The sequence below is a fragment of the Alligator mississippiensis genome, chromosome 5, assembly GCF_030867095.1.
Source record: "Alligator mississippiensis isolate rAllMis1 chromosome 5, rAllMis1, whole genome shotgun sequence".
Lineage (NCBI taxonomy): Eukaryota > Metazoa > Chordata > Crocodylia > Alligatoridae > Alligator > Alligator mississippiensis.
This window is the reverse complement of record NC_081828.1, coordinates 19,426,995-19,452,459: the sequence shown is the minus strand read 5'-3', so window position 1 is coordinate 19,452,459 and position 25,465 is coordinate 19,426,995. Positions and strand designations below refer to the sequence as shown.

General features: G+C 41.7%; 1 protein-coding gene across 3 annotated transcripts in view; it reads right to left on the bottom strand.

The window, feature by feature from the left end:
* Positions 1 to 25,465, bottom strand: part of LRRC7 (leucine rich repeat containing 7) — a 350,868-nt gene that overhangs the window by 45,123 nt on the left and 280,280 nt on the right. For all 3 annotated transcript variants that reach the window (XM_059727936.1, XM_059727934.1, XM_059727935.1), the window contains exons 17-20: positions 18,056 to 18,256; positions 4,922 to 5,030; positions 4,518 to 4,698; positions 344 to 2,021 (exon numbers count right to left, since the gene is read on the bottom strand). In XM_059727936.1, coding sequence (XP_059583919.1) covers positions 344 to 2,021; positions 4,518 to 4,698; positions 4,922 to 5,030; positions 18,056 to 18,256 — 2,169 coding nt within the window. The remainder of the gene's footprint in view (positions 1 to 343; positions 2,022 to 4,517; positions 4,699 to 4,921; positions 5,031 to 18,055; positions 18,257 to 25,465) is intronic.

Sequence of the window (25,465 nt, the reverse complement as noted above, 5' to 3'; positions counted from 1 at the left end):
CCTTCAGATCCCTTTATCATGGCTAACGCTGTCTTGTGGTAGAGGTTTTGGTTTTAGTGTTCCAGACAGTGCCACAACAATAGCTAACTGAAGAATATGCACAGTAACAGATGTTTTACATCAACTGCTTTTAGACAAAGCCTCTCTAATACATCTATCCAAGAACCATTGACACTAACTATATGCCAAGAAAAACCCTTCATAGCGCCCTCCCCTCCCCCCAACACAAATACATGGAATTTCATTATAGGAAATTCTGATATTAACCAATGTTCGTGCACATACTTTGAAATATCAACACACAAAACTAAAGGCATTAATTGCAGAGAAATGCCAAACATACCCTGTCTAACCTTCTAGCTTCTATATGTCTAAGTAGCTGTTGTCTCCAGTCAGCAGGCATTTTAGCACAGCTCTCATTTCCCTTCACAGGGGTGGGCCTTGTCTTTATATCACTGTTATCTGACGGCTTGTCACCATAGTTACCCAAGTTATAGTCAGATGGTATCTTTTCCAATAGAGCTGCCATTGTAGGCCTAGCTGAAACTGGCCTGGTTTGGGATGTACCATAACTCTCTGTACTGTAGCTTCTTGCAGACAATGGCCTCCTTTGGGTAAGGTTTTTAACTGGAAAACTTCCAGACTGGGCTTTCACTTCTTGATATGAAGGGTGTTCATCTTCATACCTGCCATTCCTTTTGAGGAACTGAGATTCAGACACTGAGATGCTGCTTTGGCGTTCCATAGCTCCTCTATACTGAGGTCTGCTATACCTATCACTCTGAGGCAGTTCATGAGGTTCACTGACTCTTCTAAACATTGACATTTCAGTGGAGCTTGCCAATGAATCTGCTCTTCTCAAAAATCCTGACCTTGACCCCTGGCTTGAGAACTGAGCGTTCACAACCTCCTCATTAACTGAAGGCTGGGAGAATGAAAACATGTGCTCCATGGGGGGGTATCCTCTATAAGCTCTCGGACTAATCAAATCCTGGGTAATGTTTTTACTTTGCTGGGGAACATATTCAGGATTGTGTTGAAATGGTGGTGGTAGCCTCTTTTCTGCTTTAACTTCCACGGCTCCTTGAGGATTGAAGCTTTGGTCAAACTGATACACTTTTTTTGTCACAGAAGGCTTTTGCTGCTGCTGTACCTTCACACTTCCATAATTCAGCAACTCATCATCTAGCATTGGTACCGACTGGCTACGAGACATACTAGACATACAATGTTCCTGTCCTATCATTTTGTCTGGTCTTTCATGCATGCCGGTAGCATCATTACTGGATGCATAGTTCTCTAATGGTATATTATAAACCTTATATGCACCAATGTCTATCTCATCAATACTCTGTGACTTCTTAAATTTATTAGTTTTTAATTCTCTCATCATTGGAGAAAGCCTCTCTGTACTCTTGCTGATTGAAATAATGCTTTTAGAAGGCTCTGGACGACAATGAATATGTGAAAAGACATTACTAAGACTTCTGTTAGCATTTGAATCGTGATATTCCCATGGTATTCCTGGAGAAAAAGTGCTAGTTATTTCAGGAGATTCTTTAATGTGATCTTTCCTTTCAGGCAAAGGGCTGGTGGTGGGGGTGCTCTCCAATTTAGAAGGAAAAGCTGTCCTGTCTTCAAAAGGACTAGGAGTTCTGGTCCAATTTTGCCAAGGATTGGGAGGAGGCACTTCTGAGTCAGGTGTGTTTCTGAGTGTAGGTTGTTCAAGTTCCAGGGGAATGCCAACTATCCTGTCCTGTCTAATTAAAGGCCTGCGTCCATGAGCAGATGTGCTTCTAGATTTAGAGCTTAAGAGAGGGTTAGTGCCAGAATTTTCCATTGTGCTCTCCTCTGCAACAAACCCTGTGTTGTCATAATGTGAACCATCATTCCAGCTATCAGGGAATGTGTCACTCATTGGTCGCCGATCATTGCGTTGCTGCAGGTTTCCTGCTGGAGCAGACTCTCGCTGGCTGAGTAATGGCTTTGTTTCAAGAGGCTGTGGAAACGACTGTGCAAGTCTGCAAAAAATAAAAATAAAATGAAATGAAGAACATATGGCTTCTTTTCAATGTGTGAGCAATTAGCAGAATGCTATGCTTACAAATCATCTTAGTATTCTCTGATATACAGTTTTAGGCTTATATGGTGTTGTGTAGAAATTATGCTAGTGCTTCACAGTGAATACATCTGTAGGCTTTTTTGAATTGGAATACAGGGAATATAACTCTAGAAACAAGCAAAAGATCAAAAGTCCAAGGTAGAGTAGACATGGACAAATTACTGCTGTCTGTCTAAGTCTAGAAAGCCTATTTCCTACTGCTACAATTCCAGTTTTTAAAATCAGTGCAGGAGTAAGTTTTTCACATTTGAATTTTTGCAAACATGTTTCACACTCCATTTTCTGCATTTGTGTGTTCTTACAGCCAAGATACTTTGCATGCAAGCAGAGCAGATTACCCAATTTGCATTTTTAGTAAGAAGGGACTAATTGAAATCCTTGTATTTAAGGTTATCTACTATTTTCCATTTTTAAAGATTCATATGATTTTTTTGAAAAACTCTCAGAATATTTTTATTTGCATCAGACCTCTGAAATTTAGCAAAGAGAATTGTCTTTTTTAGCCTATGTAAATTCATTTTTGCTGAGATAGAAACTGCTGACCCCAAATTCCTCTCTGTCTAATAGATGGCTTGGGAACATTTTGGAAGCCTGCCCATATATTAACAAAATATGAAAATGCTACAGTGAGACCCATACTGCTGCAAAAGCAGCTGCAGCACATATTGCACTGGGACCACAGAGTAGCTCTCACCATGTGAGGGGGGAGGAGAGTCAAACTGAGCTCGCTTTAACACTCAGACCCAGTCTTCTGACCCCAGTCATTCCATCTCTACACGGACACTTGGAAATTCTCCAACTTCAAGTTGGGTAGTGATCGTTCAGCTGAGCTCCCCCCGCCCCTCACAATCCTTGGCTACATGTGTCATGATGCTCTTTTTAATTAGAATTATAAAAGAATCATAGAATCATAGGGCTGGAAGGGACCCCGAAGGATCACTGGGTCCAGCCCCTGCATGAGCAGGAAAGACATCTGGAGTCAGATGACCCCAGCTAGGTGACCATCCAGTCTTCTCTTGAAGACCTCTAGGGTAGATGACTGCACCACATTTGGGGGGAGCTTGTTCCATAGTCCAGACACCCTAGTTGTAAAGAAGTTTTTCCAACATCACAATCATATTTTTCCCCCCCCAAGACTTCCAGTCCTATTCAGTGTAATAGCTGAATATGTAAGGTTACATCACCAGATAAGGTTTCAGTACAGGTAACTGTAAATCTGAATTTCCCAAAGTCTGAGAGTTCTAAGCATTGCAACCTGAAAGGGGTTGTTTTTTTTTGGTTTTGTTTAAAAAAACCCACCCAACTTACCATATTTTCTTGCTAACAACTCACACCAAAATAAAATATGTTCCTTGTTTTGAAAGGCAGAATAAAGAAAAAAGGATCTTTCCTAGTTGTAAGTAATGGAATAGCAGCAAATAGAGAGCAGGGCCTGCTCACTCTTTTGCTTACCATGGAGGGCATGCATATTTTACTTTCACTTTTGCCCCATAATTGACAGAAACTGTATTCCATATGTCATGAGCACTATAATTCCCAGCAGCTGTTTTCTGTGGGAAAAGTGTGTTGTATGCAAAAAATACCATATTTTGAAGAAATGTGGATGAACACATATAAAAGAATTGGGCAATAAAATGCTCATGCCAGTAAAGATCTGGATATATTGACTCAACAAATTGGGCAATAATGAATGAAATTGCTGAAAAACTGATGCACAGTGGTCCTGGACTTTGGGTGCAGTGGGGCAAATTGTGTCTCTGTGGCAGTGCAATGATTCTCTCAAGCCAGTTTATCTTGTTTGGGGAAATTTTCCAAGATGTTGGACCTAACCGGGCAGCACAGAACTGATATAGCTACTCTTATGCTACTTTCTTTGCTGATGCTAGTGCAGGGACGTGGCTGGGCAAAACAGGACATTAATAGGTATTGCTCTGCCCTGACAATCCCCTGATGCTAAAAGAATTTCTTTGGGCTGTTGACAGACAGTTTAAATTAAAACAATTCTGGATGATTTCTTTGTGCAGAGGTACAGGAGAAACTCAGCACGGAGGGTGCATAAATATAATTTATTTATATTCTGTCAATTCTAAACTGTGCCAAACACGCCTCAGTTACCGTTCCCAATCTGTGCCTTTTATCTGAAAAGCTTGTATTCTGTTTCTATTTCTGCGCACTTTTAGTAGGTTGTTATTATATGTACCTGAAAAAGGCATATGACTATAGACATTTAGAAAACAGAAGTCCTGATGGTGCACTGCCTCTACCCCATGCAGTTATCTACACCTGTACATAAACTGGCTTTTGTCAACCTCTATGACCTACTTTTGCCCAAGTACATATGACTACCCAAGCTGGAAGACAACAGAAAAATCACACCCAATAAACAGAAACACACCTGTTACTCCACAAAGCATTATTCACTGTCTCTTTAGCTGTTGACTGCAAGGATCCCATTTTAACACGAGCATTAGAGGACCCTGAGGAAGCCTGGGATGGCGAATAGTCTGAGTAAGTGCCTGAGGAAACGCTGTTATTCAGACAATGGATCTTATCTGCTTCAGACTCATCTGTTGATTCTGAAATAAAACAAGCATTATCTGGCATGAGGACATTTCAACACTAGACTTGCAGGAAATCTGATACCATGCATATCCATGAACACATACTTGTAAAACAGCTATAAATCAGAGGGTGATATCTAACGCCTCAGAGGATGATGTATTACACTTCAAGCTTATCTACTGCACTTATATTTATTACACAAACCTTCATGTAGAAGTTTAAAAATCAAGACAGTACCTTTTTTTTCTTTACCCAGAAGAACAAGTTTAGGTTGGTACAAAGGAGTCTCAGCAATTGAAGGGCGAAGTTCCCCTATCCTCATATCATTAGGGTGTCCAAACGAATCCTAAGGGAAATAATAGTATTGAAGAATGGAAGTAAAATCATAATAGAATATAATTGCAAAAGGCAATGAACAGAATTTAACAGCCACATTTCAGCGAACATGGAATTACACCAACCCAAGGACAGATAGTGAGATTACACTAACCTTGAGGAATTTGTCACTATAATTCTGATTAGTCATACAACAATAAGACTAAGTACTAATCTGATAATGGCACACTTATTTTGAAAGTACAGGTATGCTAGATGGAATTATAAAATGCATCAAGGCCACATGCACATTCTTGGTGGCATAAAGATTACAAACACGTAAAATTTAAGTAGAACTGACTGAAATCTCAGAATAAAATATTCTCGTATTATTGCAGGCTTATCGATTTCTCATTCATTTGTCCTGACTCTTCTAAACACTGACATTTCATAAACCTATGTATTGAGAGCAAATCCCAACATGGCTAAGCTTCAGAAGGTTTCCTATACAATAAAAGCTGAAAAAGCACTCTGCTACTAAGATCTCTGGAGCAAAAAACTTAATTTACAAGGCAAATAGGATGACCTGTCACTTATTTCTGTTTTAAGCTCTAACTGAAATCTGTGAGAATTTGGGTTTATTGTAAACTGAAAAGAACATTTTAGGAGTCATAACTTCTCTCTACCAGAGCAACCCTTATTATATTGGTCTGAAATGAAACATATTTGTAAAAACAAGATTATGCTAGGTATGCAACACTTAAAACTTTAAAAAGAAATAAGGTTTGGAAATTAAGAGGGAACTTTAAAATTTGATAGCATCCAAAAGGTCCTGATTCATCTTTGATCCATTTTAACAACTCTTGCTTTACAGTACTTAGCATTTATGTTTTTATTCCCCTCAAAGTACTTTACCACGAAAAGTAAGCATTTTTATTCCACTATGAAGATAAGGAAACAGAGGCAGAAAGGGACAAAGCAACTTACCCCAACTCAAAAAGCAAATCAATGGTAAGGACAGGAAAAGAACCCAGGTCCACTGACTCCTAATCCAACATATACTACTCATAAATCCATGGTCACTCCCTTAGGTTATGTTTATAATATATACCATAGTTACTCGAATAGAAGATCTGGGTATAAGACAGCCCCCCAATAATTAGAGTCTGTATATGGAAAATTAATATATTTCATATACTTTTCCTGGTATAGCATCTGATTACTGAAGGTTTGCTTTGAGTTTGTCCCCCTCCCACTGCTACAGAAGGGAAAATAAATCTAGGGGGATCAGGTGGCCCCCTTGCCTTCTGCCCCCCTAACTTTTCCCCCCTCCAGCCCTTTCTTCCCCGCCCCCCTCCCTGCCATACCGTCAGACCCTGCTGTCTCTAAGCATGTGGAAGTGAGGGGCAAATTTGAAAATACTGATTTTGAAATAAATATGGCTGCAGCAATTTGCATATAGGCAAATTACTAGGGGTGCCAATAAACTTAGTTTATCCAGAACTGAGACATTTTACCTTTTCTGAAATCGTTGCAAGTTTTAGCGCACGCACTCCATAAACACACTTTTTAAGCAGCTATTTTATACCTACTTATATATAGTATAAAATACACGTGATATTAGTCCAAAGCCAAAAGGCTCATGATTTATCACTGCTCGGGCCCCGGCAGAGTTAAAAGCATTTCAAGCTATGGTGATCCCATAACTCAGCACTGCTCAGTATGTGTGTGTACTTCGGACACCTCCCACAAAGGATCCATGTGCTAACTTGCCCCCCGCTCATGACTGGAACTGGGTGGTCTTGTCATGAGTCCTGGGATCCTCCAAAAATTTATATGCAGATGAGTGGGGATCCTGGTTTTCCCTGATAAAAAATTGCATATATTATGATAACCCCCCCAAATCCATGATTAAAATAAAAGTCGTCCTCCCCCCCCCAAGGCCCTTGGCCTTGCTGGTGCCCCTCACTCCCCCCCCAACAAACCCCCAGCCCTGCCCCTGCCCCTCACTCCCTTCACAACCCAAGAACTGCTGGTGCCCTTCACCCAGTTCCACTTCATGGAGGGTGGGCCATAATAATCATGTGCGACAGGCTAAGAGAGGGGGTGACAGAGGGATTCTGGGTGAACTGCTTGGGGCCCTGTTTGGTGATGTCTGCCAGACATTTAAGGGTGGTGAAGAAACAGGAATGATTGGAAATGGAAAAGAAGGAAACAGCTCAGCTATGAGAGTGAAGAGGAAGTAAAAATGTATTCAATGTATTGGTCCAGCACGACTTGAAAAGGAGTCAACACTGATGGGGTCTGAGCTCATCGGGCACTACCATGTATATTATTCAGACGGGCTGTACTAATCCTTGTGGTAGGTTCCCATGAGCATGTCTGCCCGACATGGGACATGTTTTATATAGTCATGCTTAGTGTTGGCTGTGTTTAATCAACTCTCTAGTTGGTTTGCATTACTGAGCATATGTTACTTTTGGCAGTGGTTAATGATAGACCATGTATTTAATGAGGTTTCCTTGTGTGCAAATGTAAGACAAGGAGCTTATCCCCCCATGCTGATTGAGGGGAAAAAACCTTGTCTTATATTGTAGGAAATATGGTAGATTTTAGTTCCAAAAGGAGAAAGGAATGGGGAACTACCCATAGGTTTTAACTATCTGGAAGATATTAATTTTTAACACATTTTCCTTGCTTCCTGACCTCCTTAGTTCTATAAAGTCAAAATGAGTTCTTAGATTTGTACAGTTTGAGCTCCTTAACTTAAAAAATGAAGTGATATATATCTGAGGGACCTTTGCAACTGTTCCAATGTCTTACTGTTACTTTTCCAGTTGTCACCTGCCACATTAAATTATCTGTCCTCATTTCAATGTAACTATTTTATTAAGCCAACCCACCCATTCCTATATGGGCAAATATTTACAATCTTGTCATTTACAGTCTAGTTGCATTCACCACCTCACTATCACTCATCTACTGCTACTGCTTGACAATCCATTACTTCATCCAAGATTATTTTAGCCCATTTTCAACGACTTAGTTTCTCAAAATATCTACCTTGATAAGTTCTGTTTCACTCGAGAACTTTTTAAAATCAGTACATGCATAATCCAAACACTCTACTGCCTGACATCTTATACCCAACTGATTTTCTGTACTAACCAACAGTCAGTTGAATGTCAAAATGCACAGAATAAAAATAGAAGTGGAGGAGGGGAACCAAGATAATGGTTTTACAGTTTGTTAAAATGAGGAGATCTCATGACAGCCAGCAAGGAGAAAAGAATATGTGAAGAGAAGTTATATATAGAACAGACAGGACCTGAAGACGGGTATCTTGGAAAGGACATAGGATGGTAGGGAAGATAGGGGAACACAATATCTAAATGAGTTAAAAACAAGATCCAAGCCTCAGGAGAGACCTTGTCAAAAGGGACTAAGGGAAATACAGCCACGAGAATGTTCCTGGCAAGGCTGTTTAAGGTGGATACCTAGGCTCAAGGTGAGATCTTTGAGAAGGTATCTCATGGAACACAGTATCCTGGGTGAACCTGGGGAGTAGATAAGTTAGGAAAGACAGTTTCAAGATGAATATATTTGGGGAAAAGAGAAACAGAAGCTTGGGAAGCTTTGGTTTCAGGAAAATGAGCTGTTCTAAAGACATCTCAGAAAGATGTCTGAGAGTGAGGCCTCCTGGCAGAGTTAGGAATGGGAGAAGAATGAAGAAAGGAGAAAGAGAAGATGGATACTCAGAAGTAGGAGCAAAGGAGAGAAAATCTCGGGAGAAAGAAGTATTTTAGGAGGCAACGTGCACCACTAAAAGTAGCGGGGAATTGAGATTTGAGGGTCCATACCTTCTACAACTTTGTTAATAAGAATATACCATTTAATGCATGTTATAAGACTTGATAAAGAGGATGCAAGAAAGAACAGAGATGCAATATCTTTGAACATGTTTTAATCTAAAGTAGTGTAAACACAAATGCATTTATAAAATGGGCAATATTATATACATTCATCTTACTTATTAAGATTAATAAGTATGTTATTTTAATATTTCATAAGATTTATAATTCATTATTTTGAATTTTGAAACATGATTCTTGGCAAAAATATGTAGTAGGGTTTATCACATATGCAGTTTTTAGAAAGTATGATCATACTTCAGTAACTAATATTTTTGTGTTGTAAGTAGATATGCAAGTTCAGAATAGCAAAATGTAGATTCTTTATCAACCAGTTTAATTATTCCCTCAATTTGCTTCTGTCACATACTCCAGTTATTGTAATGTATTCAAGATCTTAAATTATTTTAGTTTAGCTTACAAACAATACCACCTTTATACTATTCCAGATTTCCTATACAAAACAATAGGTATGCACACAACTTAAAGCTGACAATAATGCAGTGGTATTTTTCCTATGTAGCACAATCCTTTGCCACCTGGACATTACAAACTTATCATACAATGTCCATGTTGAAAAAAAAAAGTGTGCAATATTCTCAAGCTGTCATATACTTTAATTTTAAAGCATAGTACGTGTTAAGTTTTTTATTGTACTATCAAGCTTTCTGAATGTTCTTCTTTCTCCTTCCTGTTTGGGATTTCCAAATTGAGTTATGATATTGCCTGTATCTAACAGGTAGCTCTTTTGGAATACTTTATTTTCTGTGCCTGAAACCCAGAATGTCAAATTGTGCCATAAAACTTCTGTTAAGTTGTAAGCTTAAAGTAAAACTACTTACTTTAAAACAGAACAAATTACTAGTTTATAAAACTTTTGTTATCTTTTTGTCAAATGATGAAGACAGAGTTCTTTGTTAGCTGCTTGTCTGCTTTGTGAGTTCTTCTAGGATACATTTCATTTGTTCATCTTACCTCCTAGCCTTCCAAAACTCCACATATTTTAATATTTCTTTGCAAAACCCTAAGTGTGAAAGATGACACAAAGTACATAAGCAAATTCTACTTGATTCAGTGCTTCTCCATACAAGAGAATAGCCTAAGTTCATACAAAAATAAGGAGGTATAAAAGAAGATTTATTAATGGAAAAGAAAAAAAGATGCAGAGCTAAACCAAGAACAGAATACAAAGAGAGGCGTGTTGTGATATGGGGGAATTCAATCCTTAGGAATATGAAGAGGAAGGTGTGTACAAAATGTATGGGAAAAGGCATGGAGGGTTGTTTCCCAGGAACAAGAATGAAGTATATAATGGTGAATAATCAATCAGGGAATTAAATTTTAATGATTGCTCATGTTGAGATGAATAAGCTGTAAAGCTGTTGGGTGAAAGCATAGCAAACATGTAAAAGAAGACTAGAGAAGGAAGGACTTTTAAAATCCTTCAAATAAGAACACAGCTGCACAGGACAAAGCTCCAGATACTGAACAGATGGTAGATGTGGAGCAAGATAGAAGGATTCACTATCACTAAGAAATAGATGTACTTGAGCAGAATGACTGGGTACATGAAAGAGAAACTGTTTCTGAACTAAAAAAATGTACGTCACCTGCTTTTTAGCTGACTAAAAAGCATACAGCTACATTTAAAGCCTAGAGAAAAATATATAAATGTAGGATAAAATTGTGGTGGCTATGACTGCCTGGAGATTAGATTTTTTTCTACAAAACAATAAAATAGTGAATAAAGAAAGCAGCAGCAATAGCAACATGTTAAGAAGTAATGGAACAGCTGAAACTTGGGTGCAAACAGATGGGACAGAAAGCAAGGGGAGGAATCAGGGTTTTATAATTGTTTCATTGCCTGCCCTAAGCTTTTGTTGAGAAGTATGCCATATACATTGAATGAAAGAATGAATACATAAATAAATAAAATAGCCTTTTAGGGGAAAGTCAATATTTCTCCAAAACAAGTCCTCATAAATGGAGGTAGCAAGGGTTCAATGGTAGGAAACATTCTATTTAATTTCTATACTTAAATAATAATCTAGCACCTGGAAATAGCTGATAGTCTAAACCTGACTGCAGAAAAGCTACATAGTAGTTGCTGCATAACTGTGAAAAACACCAATTTACATAAGAATATGGCTAGATTAACCAGTTTGGAAAAAAGAATACAAAACAGGTCCATTTGGGAAATTACAGTAAAGGTCCCAATTGTATAGAATACGAGTAAACATGAAAAAGAAATCTGGGTGCCTTGTGGTTGTAAATTTTATGCTGAAGCATGTAGTATACCAGTGTGTGTAGCATGCAAAACCACAGAGAAAAAAAATCAGTGAAGATACCTAAATCTTTTATGAGTGGTTTTAAGAAATAAGTCCACTGTATGAAGTGAGAGCCAGGTCCTTTTGGGGATATTATATAATTTTTTTTTTAATTGACATATTTTTATAAAACAGAGACAAATAACAAGGTCTCATCAGAAAACACTCATGACATCTCTTGTGAGAAAAGATATTTTCAATCATTTAAAAAGGGATAAGTAAAAGGAGACTAAATTATGGACTAGAAATAGACAATGGAATCCTGTAATGATCTGACAATTTGTTCTTTGAAACAGGTAAGAATAAATCTTTTGTTAGGAGTTAACATAAAGAAGGAAAAACCTTAAGTTTGGACTTTAGAAAGGACTTCTTTAAAAAAATAAATAAGTAAATAAAAAGATAACAGTTCTATATGTTCTATGCATCCACAATCTGAAATGAGTTTATGGCTAGGGACAGACATAAAATGGTTTAAGTGATCAGGAACTGGTTTAAAATTGTAACAGAATACATGTTCAGTGGCATAAATCAATTTGAAAATGGTTGAAACCAGTTTGAGATCAATCTGGTTGAACTGTATTAGACTTAGCTGATTTGGATCAAGCCAGTTTATACAAGGTCTGTCTCAGACCCCTTGCTGGTTTAAGTTAAACCACACTTCCCCCAGCATCCCGGCATGTTCTCTAGGCTGGGTGGGGCTCTCTGCTCCACAGCAGAGCTGGCCTACCCCCCTGCTCTCTGGCTGCAGATCTGGCAATGACTTGCAGGCTGCTTCCATCCACCCCACACCCCTGCTGCCTTACCAATCCCTGCTAAGCAGGAATTCTCCCCTCCCCTCCCCTCTGCCTTGCTGAGAGGTGTCTGTGTATTAGCCAACAGACAACATGCTGGCTCTGGTCTATGCTGTGACAGAGGCAGAATCAACAGGTAGCTGGCAATGTTCCTCTGTTGTTTTCTTAATGGGGTGATAAACACTGAGTTAGGGGGTGATAAACAATGTTATCAATTCCCTGATGGGCTAATCAGAGTCCTGTTAGAGCTTGGCCATGTCCCCCGCCCTGCACAGCTCAGCACTGTGAAGCAAACTACGGGCTGCTCTAGTGCCCCCTGGCTTCTGTCTTGAGGCATTGCAGGCATGTGTGGGAACGTCTATCCACCTCCAAATTAGTTCAAGCTTTGCAGGGTAGATTAACCTGCAAAGACTGAATCAATTCAGGCTCAGGCTTTTTGAATGTCTGTCCTTAGCCCAGATGTATCTAAGAATGTAAAGATACAGTGATATTAATTTGGAGACATGACACTTGCAATCATTCCTTACAAGATGTAGATATGTCCCACAAGAGATATGGGGTGAACTAGGTCATCCTATATTTCTTTCTGCCCCAAACAAATACATTTCTATACTACTTTTAAGACAATGAAAAGCCATATTTAGTTGCTTTAAAGGAAACTGCTTACTTGCTGTTACTGAAAATAGAAAATGGTACATAGGATTTGAGGTATATCCTGTTACTCATTTTAGAAGGTAATTTTGAAAGTTAGTGTCACAGATTTTCATGGAAAATTTATGGCAAAGAAAGCACAAGAGAACAGAGTGGAAACAAGCCCAAAAAGCTCCTGAGGATATAAAAAGTGTTTTACGTAAAATGGAATCTTCTAATTATTAAAATTGGTTTGAATTGAAATGCTAAATTAAAAGACAACCAAGTATTTAATTTGCATTTTAAACCTAGAGTCCTATCCCTATTTACTAACTACCTGAAGTTCTAATCACAATTTAGATCTGATTTATTCAACTGTTGCTTAAGCTTGTTCTACTGTTTACTATGTCTTCTCTTTATCATTTGAAAAGAGTGAAATCCAATCATAAAGGGGCAAGATATCTCATATAATTTTAAGATGTACATTAGAATGGAAGATGATGAAAATTTCCTCCTTCAGGTTATAAAATTGTAGATATGGATGGAAGGGACTAAATATAAACTAATGTAAACCACTATAGGCAGAAATTGGGGGTTCTTTATATAAAATAAGTAACTTATCCCAGTGAAAAGCTTCTTTTAAAAAATGTCCTTTTAAGAAATCAGACAGAGATTAACAAGTAGCATGGGGACAGGAGACTGTAAAGTAATATAGCTAACTAAGGTTAGAGATGTGTAATATGCTGCATCACTGAAGTAAAATACTCATGTAGTATAATTTCTCTCTAATTGGGTGACGGTTAGAACAGACTCTTCCCTTTCCTCTTGCTAACATGACTGCTATGTAACTAGTCTTGACAAGGTACCAGGGGACCTAAAATCCAAATGCAAGCAATCACCCTCAGCTGTTACAAAGACAAAGAATAAAAAGAAATCTCTTTTCAGCCACTTTCAACCACTTAAGGCAGAAAACAGAGACAGTAATAATTTAAACAGCTTCATCGAGTTGCAGGAAAAAGTTTTGCTTAGATACAGAAAAGTAGCATTGCTTCTTAGAGTTTCTGTGTGTTAAGTAGTTTTTTTTTAAACATATATGTCTGTTGCCACATACATCAGCAGTTTATATACATTACAATAAAAAGACAGACTAGAAATTAGTATTTTTTCTTCTACAAACGTTGATGCATTTTGCTCACCAGAGAATGGAACATGTGTGTGACTACATAATTTTGGTGAGTTTATAGTTCCATTATTTCCAAAAGAAATAATGAAAAGGATTTAAAATAAAACAGTAAATGACTTGACTTTGAATACTCTGCTTCAAAGTACAGTAAAAGCCCTATTATCTGGCATTTTACTAACTGGAATAATCTATTAACCAGATTTCTGGATGACCACCTGGATGCAAGGGGGTGGGGGGGGAGAGAGGAGGGAAGCTTGATGCAGCGGCCCCTACCACCACCCACCACCCTACCCTGTGCTGCTGCCGCTCCGTATCTGGCCAAAATGTCTACCCTAAGCTGCCACTGCTCTGGCCGCCACCAACACCCCCCACCCCCAGCTGCACATCCGGCTGAAAACAGCTGGCCTCAGGTAACCAGAATTTTTAGATACCTGACACCCCCATTCCGCACTCGTGCCAGATAACAGATTTTACTGTATCTACTAAAACATTCCAAAGGCTTAAGGGATATCTGCGAAGAAAAATAAAACTCACTTTTTTTAAATTCCAAAGGCAATAGAAATATTCTAATATAATAAAAGCTTTAGTCCGTCTGTCTGTAATGATTTTGCTCAACTGTGCATGCACTGATTGGTTGTGCGGGCCGGGCAGGGTGGGCGAGGTCAGGGCTGGTTGAATTCAAACAGGAACCCATCTGCTGGTGCCACCTCCTTCTACAGCTTCTGGTACGGTGGCTCCCCACACCTCGCCTCCACAGAGGAAAAGAAAAAATTCCCACACGCATTTTACAAGAGGTGGGGAAAGCTGAGGAGAGGCAGGAACCTGCCTGTCAGCTCCACCTCCTCCTGCAGCCTCTGGTGCAGCTGCTCCCCCCGCCCCACCTCCACAGAAGCTCTTTTTAACAGTGTCCATGCTCTTTTAAAGTCTTCTTATCTCTGTCCAGGTAGGTTTTTTAAATCTGCCCAAATGTCTGGTTTTTCCCTGTGCTCTGGGGGTGGGAGCAGGGGAAGAGGATGGAAGGCGGCAGGGAGCATACATGGACCTACCTGCAGCCATGTGGTGTTCCCTGCTGACTGCGACTGCCTCCCCCGCTCCCACCCCTGGAACACAGCAAAATCCCAAATATTTGGGCAGGGCAGGGGTATGGGGGCTGCAGCTGCAACAAGGCAGGGGGGAGGGTTGCCTGTTCTCCAGCAGGAGAAAGGGGTGGGGTTGCAGCACCAGTGCCTGTGCTTGGAGGGGCTGAGCAGCCACTGCCCAGGAAGGGGGGGAGGGAGGGGGAGGGGGCTGTGGCCAGGCTGCCTGCAGGGCACTGCAGCCCTATCCCATAGTGGGGGGCACAAGCCTCCCCTCCTCTTCCCTCAGCCCGCGCTAGGGCCAGACACGCTCTGCCACTGCCTGCATGAATCAGAGTCACCACGCTCCAGCCCGGGTAGGATGGGCCCAGCAGGGCTGGGAAAGCAGGGGACTGCAGGTTGTAGGTGAGGGGCACTGGGGTAGGGGCGGGGGACTGTGGGTTGGGAGTGCAGGGGCCTGGGGACATTGACAGTGCCAGGGGGCTGTGGGTCAGGAGAGAGGGGCACCAGGAGGAACAGAGGGTGGGAGGGTCTGGGTCAGGAGTGAGGGGCACCATCAGGAGCAGGGTCCTGCAGTTTGGTGAGTGAGGGGCACTGGCAGGGCTGGGGGCATGGGCAAGTGGTGCCTCCTGAGTCAGGGGGGACACTTGCCCCCCCAGCAGCCAGTCAAGAACTGGGGCAGGGTCCCCTCATAGCCAGTTGCACATGCCAACCTGGAAGCAGCGTTCCCTCTAAGCTGGCTCTGTGAGGGAACATTGCCTGGAAGGACCAGGGAAGCACCCGGAAGTGCCAGTGGCACTTCTCCTGGGTGCCCCACTCCCCAGCCAGTACTCTGGGGGGGACGGGGGAGACATCAGCACTCTCACCTGCCCCACTGCCTGCCTGCCAGCTAAGTGGGGAATGCTGCTGTGAAGGGATGCACTAGCACTCTCAGGGGGTGCACATGCATCCCTGTGCATCCCCTATGTGTTGCTGCTGGCTGGGGGTTGTGGGTTGGGAGTGTGGGGCACTAGGATGGGGGTGGGGGACTGTGGGTTGGAAATGAGGGTCACTGGCAGCACCAGGGGGTTGTGGGTCAGGAGTGAGGGGCACCAGCAGGGATGGGAAGGGCTGCAAGTCGGGAGTGAGAAGCACCATCATGGCCCAGGGGGGCAAGATACTGCAGTTTGGTGAGTGAGGGCCACTGGCAGGGCTGGGGTCAGTACATTGAGTGAGGGGCAGCAGCAGGACTTGGGGGTGGGGGAAGGGGGCTGTGGCTTGGGAGTGTGGGGCACCAAGATGAGGGCAGGGGACTGTGGGTTGGAAATGAGGGTCACTGGCAGCACCAGAAGGCTGCAGGTCAGGAGTGAGGGGTACAGCAGGGACAGGGGGTGGGGGGCTGCGGGTTGGGAGTGAGGATTTGAAATCCTCATTCATGTTGGGCAATTGGCTAGTTTACCCTATACACACATATCAGTACAATAATTGGAGCAATGGTTACTGGGACCTCTGGATGGTCAAAACAGTCCAATTAATGCCCTGGTACATACACAGCTGAAAAAGAAAAATTCATATAGTTACACAGTTACTGCTGGCACCAGGATGGTATATTTTAAGGACAATGCATCAGTATATTTACATTATAAGGGGATGGAAAAGACACCTTGATAAACTTCAAATGACTTTGTTTTCTAATGTTTTATTTTAAAAAATGCAGATTGTGCAGAGATTTCAAGAGTGCACGAAGTGTTCTCTGTAGCTCTCCCATAGTTAATCATGGAATGCTCAGGAAGTACTCCTGGAATGAAAAAATTATTTTATCATTCATTATTTTAATTGATCCAAAAAGGGGTTAGATTCAGTCCTTGTGTAAGTGTGTAATTGTCCACTAAAGTCAAAGGAGCTCAACATTCTTATAGCAGCTTTGAACCAGGCCTATCATATCTAGAATAAATTCTGAAGAAAATTACTTTCAATAATATTCAAGTTAGAATTGCACATTAGAACTGTAATGTACAAACTAACTCTCTCTTGATAAATATTTATTTACCAAAGGCCAAGTTTCGAATTCACACTGGCAATGAATAGAAGGTTGTAGGTAGTAAGTATGTTATGTAACTTACTGAACTATGTTACTATTCTATGCCACTGGAAGCAACAGAACCTTGACCTAATTTAATAGCAAAGCCACAAAACAGATTTGTCACTGAATATTTGAATAAAGATGACATTTATGTGCATATGTTTGAAATATAAATTACTTTAAAGTCCATTCTGCTGCTGACATACATGCAGGGCTGCCAAGCCAAGACAATTTTAAAAAAATTGATAATCTGTAAAATTTTTAGTAAATAAAACCAACCTTTTTTTACTGACTTATGTTTTACATAGTGTAAATATAACCCTTCTGCCAGGCTCTGGGTGAGGGCCAGGTTCAAATTTAGAAGTTTAATACCAGCCATTATAAAGAAGTTTGGTTCTCAGTAAAAATAATTTTCTTGGCTTGGCAACCTGGTTTGATAACAGCAATGGCTTTAAAGCATACCACCAGCAAGCCAGTGGTACCCTATTCACCACACGACACCACAATATCCCCAAATGCTGCCCACCCAGTCTTATCCCTGCTGGCCCTGCCATCCTGTCCCAGCACAGATCCACAAAGAAGGACTACTGTCTGTCTACTTACAACTCACTAGTGTTACAGGCAGGCAACAGAATGCAGGAGCAGCAGCAGCACATGGCTGGGACAGAAGGGGACTACAAAGAATGCTCCCTGAAAGGAGCTGTGCTCCAACTCAGATACCAGGTGGTACTGCTGTACTCTATCTGTCCTTCAACATCCAGCCATTTTCAGAGGTGGAGCTTCAGTCAAGCTCTTTGTTGTTTAGTTTTTACAAACAACTCAATTGTTATGGATTTTATGGACAGGCTTTTTTTACCTGTGTTTTTTTAATGACCGCTCATAACTTTATGGACAGCTGGCAACCCTGCATAGATGTCTCATAATAAAGGAAAAATAATTTTTAAAAACTTGAAACCATAAATAATTGCTTATGTTGCTAGGACTAGCATGTGATGCCAGTTACATGTCATGTGATGAAGCAAAGCTAAAACCTCATTTTGAGCTCTTGAAATAAAACACCAATTCTGCAACATTACCTCCACTGAAATCTCCTTTGGTGCCATGGGCCACTTGTGCTCATATTTTTCTTTCATGCTTTGCTCAGGGTTGGTAGTTGGTGTCGAGTTTTCAGGCCGTACTCCATGACTTGTTTTGCCCACCATATTTTGAACTGATTTTACCATATTCTTTAAATCTTCTGGGTATGGGGTTGGATAACGTTTTAGATTTATTTCAACCTGAACAATTTAAAAAGAATTAACACACATGCACAAAACCCAAAAATGACATACAAATTAAATTTAAGTTTTGACGGTTACAGCTAAGTGCATAATATATAAATGGTGAATTAAAGTATTTGAGGAAATGTATTACATATATTTGTCCTCATTAAATATTTTTAAAGTCATTGGGCTGGAATTTGATCTCAGTTATACAACTATTAATTTGGTATGAAACTCTCCTGATGTAAAAATCAGATCAGAATCCATCCCTTTGAGCTTATCTTTTACAATGTGGCTCAGAATCTGCATTCAGCTTTAAACTGCTAACATATTTGGACACTTCTCAGTTACAAACATACTATACTATAAGTCCAGACTAATGCTGCTTTATAAATTCAGTGGATGGAGTTACTTTGGATTTATAACAGAATAACTGAGAACAGAATTTAACCTACTGGGCAGCTATTGTCGTTGTTGTGTACACGTATCTCATACTCATATCAATGGATTCACTTTTATGCATCTAGAAATACAGAAGAATAAATCTCTAGTTGCTTAATTCCATCACCTTGAGTGACTTTAGTTTAGTGACAGTCCAGTTAATTTCCTATACTATTCAATGAAACTCAAAGCCTTAATACATGACACATTTAAGGTGCAGACAGAACTGGCCATTTTTGCCCAGCCTGGCCACAGAAAGCAGTCTATAGCCATAATCAAACACAAGTGCACAGCTGCAGACAACATAAAAATAGCCTATTGGGTGAAAATCTGGCCCCTCATTGCATGAGGTATCAGATAAAGACTTTTCAAAATGTAGCATCTTCTGTTAGGTGTGTCTGTGCTGCCTCCCAGCCTGTTGCTGTTTTCAGAATGGGAGTGGGGAAAGGGAGTGGAGAGAGTTCAGTCTAGGAGTTTTTCGGCCTGCCCCCTGGAGGGTGGGGCAGGTGTATTGGAGTCCCCTGAGGTGGGAATGTTTCAATTCACCCACCCCACCATTCAGCACCAGCTGGGGAGCCCCAAGAATGAGCTCCATCCCATTCCTTTCCCTTCTCCCATTCTGAAAACAGCAAGCACTGGTAGAGAGCCCATGGCTGTTGCTATGGGAATCTGGCTGCAGACTTCCAGCCCTCAGCTAGGATTCCCCTCCTCCCTGGAACCAACAGTGAACTTCTGTTTGGTCTGGGGTAAGGATGTAACTCAGAATGCTTTGTAGAAAAGTTTCTAAGTTACAGCTGGGAGCTGCACTTCTGTCTGCACCCTTTGTGTAACCCACCTTCACAACGATGTAAACAATGAGGAGAAAAATATAATGTATAACTCTGTAATGCTATAGCTCACTAGAATCTTGTTTAGAGTTACTCCAGGAAAAAATAAATCAGCGCTAAAGCTATATTAGTTTAAGCTAACACAAGTCTGGGTATTGTGCATCCACTTCTGTGTGTGGACTGCTATTTGTTCAAAGCAAAAAGACAGTGGCAGCAGCAGAAAGATGATTCTGCTGGACACTGGTATAACGTATATCAGTATACACAAGTAATTCAACTTACACACACATCATGGGTGTGTCCACATGATGTAGACACACTTGCAACAGCTCAAATAGGAGCAGCACAAATTTGTGCTGGGGATTTTTGCCTCAGCACATGTACCTAGACATGCACTTTGCTGCGGGGCAAGTTGTGCCACTTGGGGCAAAATGACCCTGCCCAGCTCTGCAGCCAGGGGGAGTTACAGCCTGGGACAGCACCACTATTTGTGGGTGTTGGTGTGGGTGTGTGTGTGGGGGGGGGTGTGTAGCTATATCTGTATATATATATATATATATATATAGAGAGAGAGAGAGAGAGAGAGAGAGAGAGAGAGATCATTTGGGCAATGTTTTATTGATATATTTACAATTTTAAAGTGATTTGGAAGCCTACCAATGTCTCTATCATCATAATAAAATAAATTCTAAATATCTATATGCTTTGATGTTTGCTTTTGGCTTTCTTACCATAGGAAAGTTAGAGCTCCCCCTGACCCCTTCACTTTGCAGGAGGGTTGTGGGTGAGTGTGGAGGTGGTGTAGGGCTTGGAGGAGCTTGGAGGGTGTGGGTGGGATGTGGAGTTTGCAAGGGGGGCTGCCACCCCCTCCCCACAGCGCCAGCCGGGCTGTGCTGGCGCCAACACCGCCAGACCCACAGTCTGTACAGGGAGAACGAGCCTGACCAGACCCAACCTGGCCTGGCACAGCCCACTAACACACATGTGGACAAGACTGGGATGTGTGGTTCTGGGACATGTGGCTCTTGTCCAAAGGTGCGCACTAGCTGGGCAGGCCAGGCCGGGTCCCTTTGGGCCTGTTCTCCATGAAGGTCAGGTGGTAATACACAACCGCACGGCTGTGCCTACAATGGGCTATGGTGCATCGCCGCCTGACCATCATGGAGAACAGGCCCAGCCCGGCCCAGTCCAATACAACCCGACCTGACCTGACTCACCCAGCTAGGACTCACCTTTGGACAGGAGCCGCACGTCCCAGGCCTGTCCAAAGGTGCGCTAGCGGGCCGTGCTGTGCTGGGTCGGTTCCTGCCACGTCTATTCTCCCCACACAGACCACATTTCCAGCAGTGCTGTCGCCAGCACAGCCCAGCTGGTACTGCAGGGGGTGGGAAGGATGGGCATGTGGTGGCCCCCCACAAACCTACCCCCACACCATCTCCATACACTCCCCGCCACTCCCCACACCCACAACCCTCCTCAGAAACTACACAGCTCCCCCATCCCTGCTTACCTGGGACAGTGCCTGTTTGCCCCACTCACAAAGGGTGTGTGCTGGGGCAACAGAAGTACTGCAGAGATGCTCTGGCTGGATACCAGAGTGTCTCTGGAGGACCCATCACTGGTTTGCCTCAGGGCACAGTCCTAGACCATGCCCTACCCTGCTTTTTTTCTGTGGTTTTCTTTTTTTTTTTTTTTAAACACATGGATTTCCAGGTATCAAATTTAGAGCCAGTGCTGCAGATATGCAGTGCGAGCAACGGTGTTTTTGTTCCCAGTGTGCCTCTTGTGGCATCTCAAACTACTTTGAGACACCACAAGAAGCACGTGCGGGTTCGTCTGGACATGCCCCATGTGTCTAGGTTGTCCTTAATAATATACATGCAGCATTATAATTTGTATAAAATAAAAGGATGTCAAAAAATACATCTAAGGTTTCAATACACAGCAGATATCTATTAATAGGTATGGCCAATATGCAAAAACATAATTAATTTTAAAAATTAAAACTAATCAGAACTAACACTTAATTTTGAAATATAATGACTAAATATTAAAGATAATACACTTTGACATGCCTTTTACTATAAAAGGTAAGTGTAGGATTACTATGTTGTGAATTATTATGGAAATCCTAAAGGAAAAAATAAACTGGGAGACTAATATATACAGTGCTACTAAAAAACTTTGATTGATTTACAGTTTAAAAAAAAATCATATTTATATATGGCCTTATACAAAATTTCCATCATCCAAAAATCTGGGCCGTTATGTAAATGTAAGATTTGTAATATAACCTTATGAGTGACTGGGAATCAAGCAAGATAACATATGCACGATAAAGGACTATATAAAGAATAATATACTATGACTAAATGAGTTACATCTGGAGAGGCAACACATTTAATACAAGGGTTTTCAATAGGGTTCAAATGTATCATTATAACTACCATTCAGCAGTAAAAACATTGACAGCTTTGTTAGATAAAATCCACTGGGAAGCATGAATCTTCTTAAGAGATATTAAAACTATTAAGAATGACAATTACCAATGAGATCTAGACTCCAATTCCAATACTGTTCTTTTATGTTTTATACTTAAATGTTACCTCAAAAGTACCATGCCTCTGGGAAAAGAATTTCCAAAGTGCAAAATTGCTGATGGAAGAATTTCTTTTTTTAATTTCAACTCTCAAATCTATTTTAGCTTGGAATGATACAACTGATTGAAAATCACTTTTAAGGGAAAGATACAAAATGAAAATTATACACACTTCTAGTTTAATTAAACCTGAAATTTTTTTGCTGAGTTATGCTCGATAAAACTCAGCTGAAATCACTAGAACCTCTCTGTAGTGTTGGTTTGCAGCACCCTGCACTTGTAAAATGGGTTGCAGATGAGAGCTGGACATCCAAAGAAATGGCAGTGGGGGAACAGGGAGTTCCCGACTCCTCACTCCCCATCTCTGCTTTCACATTGGTAAAGGGAGGGGGAGAAGATTCCATGGTCTCTGGGTCCTGGTGCCCAGGGAGCTTTAAAGAGAGTGCCTACAGTTGGACTGCTCCACAGCATCTGGATCCTTGCACCCAGGCAGCTTTAAAAGAGTATGGCTGCCCCAGCAAAGCTCTCCGGGTACCAGGACCCAGAGACTGTTTCTCTACTGTCCCCTGGTCCCAGCTGCGGACCACAGCTGCTTCAACAGGTGCCCTGGGAACTTAGAAAAACTGATGTACAGCTAGGACTCCCAGCTGATCATTCACTTTTTTTTTTTTTTTTATAAAGGTCTGGGGCACTATGATCCTGAAATCAGTGAGATGCTCCCTGGTGTTTGGTTCAGGAAACTGTACCCCAATCCCTGAGGCAATTCCATGTCAGATGTAAAACTCGGCTGAATACTGGGATCTGTCATGGGTCCACCCAGACATGCTAGATGTTCAATTTAAAGTGTGATATAAATGAGTCACAGAGATGTCACACATTATATGTGGAATATCTTTGTGGCCCGTTTGCTATATTATCATGTCATAAACTGGATTCAATGTGGGTCAGTATTACTATTTATTGTGTGATTAATGCTGTAATTATATCTTAAATATAACATAGGATCCTTGGTAAAATTGTTTATCAATAGAATTCCACAATAATCCCACTAACGTCTACTTTACAGAGAGAAATGAGTATGTATGGCAAAGTGTTTATGCAGATAGGAAAATGGCTATGTGGAGACATTCCTTTACTGCAGGGATTTCCAGTCCACTTACAACCACTCAATTTGAGCTCTTTTTTTCATGTTTAGTGCAAGGGGGCTGTTTTGTATGACTTGGAAAAGTTAGCAAACCAGCTACCACATTAAATTTATTTCCCAGAAAACTTTATAAATTGCCACAACCCTGAACAGAAATAATTTTCCACATATGTCTTTTATAATGAACAGGTAGAGATGGAATATTTATGGGGCAACTGGTGGGCTACAGCCAACATTAGGGTAAGAAATAAAAGTAATGCTCCCAACAAGGAAACACAAATAGGATTGCTATCTGTGAAAACCCACTCTATTCTTCCTGTAGTTCTTGGACTTCTGGTAGCCTTATATATACTATAAAAACATTCTAATATTATGAAAGCCTTTGTCTGTCTGTCTGTAACTCTTTATTCACACTCTGATTGGTTGAGTGCTCCAAGACCGTTCCAGACAGGTGGTAACATGCTGCAATGACAGTGGGGACACAGCAGAGGGGTGAGGCCAAAGCTGATGACCTTGAACCCCCACCCCGGCCCTGCTCCCCGTTGGCCTCACCCCACCTGCTCCAGCCGCTCAGTCCACAATGTCATGGCAGCACTATCCCTGCTGTCCCCTAGCAGAGCTGGAGTGGGGGGGCGAGGGCAGCAGTGCTGGCATCGACCCCCTCCCCAACCCTGCTCCTTGGAGGCAGAGGTCGACAGAGAGGGGGAATGGGCCCAGACCCAATGCGGCGGGGGGGTAGGGGAGAGTGAGGGGGAATGGGGCTGGGCACCAGGCTCCATCCCCCCTGCCCCCGCATGACAGTGGGGACTGAGTGGCTGGAGCAAGTGGGTGGCTGCTGGCTTTGCCCCCTGCTCTGGCACACAGGGCCGGATGCAGGGGTGGTGGAGGGCGCATGGGGCCAGAGGTGAATCGAGCCTTGCCGTCACATACACCTGAACCCCAGCAGCGTGGGGTGCTGGTGGTGTAGCACTGGCTTCACCCCCTCACTCTGGCACACAGGGCCAGATGGGGGGGGCACATGGGGCCAGAGGTAGAGAGGTGGCACCGTGGGGCGCTGGGTGGTGGTGCTGCCTCCCCCTCCCCCACCCCATCAGTCATGAAAGGCAATGGGGGGATGGGCTGGGACAGCAGCGCGGGGTGGTGGGTGGTGGTGCTGCATCCCCACCCCCCTCCCTCATCCCCATCTTCCTGCGTCATTCTTGATGGGTAATGGTTAGTATAATACATAATATGCTACAGTGGCAGGCCACCAAATGTGTTTGACTGTGGCAGTTGATGTTCTGTCAAATGACATCAAGTATGAACAGGGAAATTTCACCCAACTCAAAAACAGTGGTAAAGTTGGTCATGATACTGAATTTCATTTCATCATTCTTTCTGTTCCATCTATACAGATTCATTAACTATCACTAGTTAGAGAAGGATTGACAAAGTCATAAAATGAAAACAGATTTATTTTTGAAAAAGAGTAAGTTATGACCAACTGCTAATTCCATAAGGGAATAAGAAAGTGTTTAAATTTAGTCAAGCATAGAGTGGATTCATGCTGGAACAGACTCATTTATATCAACTATCTGCATGAGAAGTCAAAAACTCTTATAACTCAGACTGGCTGGCTTAGTCACACTGGAGCAGGGTTTAATACACGTAGGGAAAGCACTGGTGATGTGGACACTCAGATGCAGTGAGCCAAACATTTATGAAGATGGTCTGTCTCAGTCCAGTGGAACTTGGGTAACTTATATGGTGTAAAAAGCATTCTGTACTCTTCTTGCTTCTGTCCTTTTTCTCCCAATCCATTAATAACTAGACTGGTTCAGAGGTCATGTTGCCATTCATACCTGCTAAACTTCAACCCCACCTAATAAGCCTTAGATAAAACTAAGTGCAAATGGAAAATGAACTCTGATATTTTTCAGTAGAAAATATATGGGATTAGGAAGCGAGTATCCCATGTTTCTGATTCCAGCACTAGGCTATGCAGAGCTTCAGTCCCCGATTCAATTCAGCAGAGATTCAACCCGATTTGGTGGCTGAATCTCCAAATCCGAATCAAATTGAATCAGAGGACTCTTTAATCTCTCTGAATCGAATTGGAACTCTCTGAATCAATTCGGAGATACTTGGACAGATTTGGCGATTCGGTCATAAACACAGCTTTAAATGTTTTTTCTACATACTTCTAGGTAGCAGGTGGCTCATGAATACTGTTA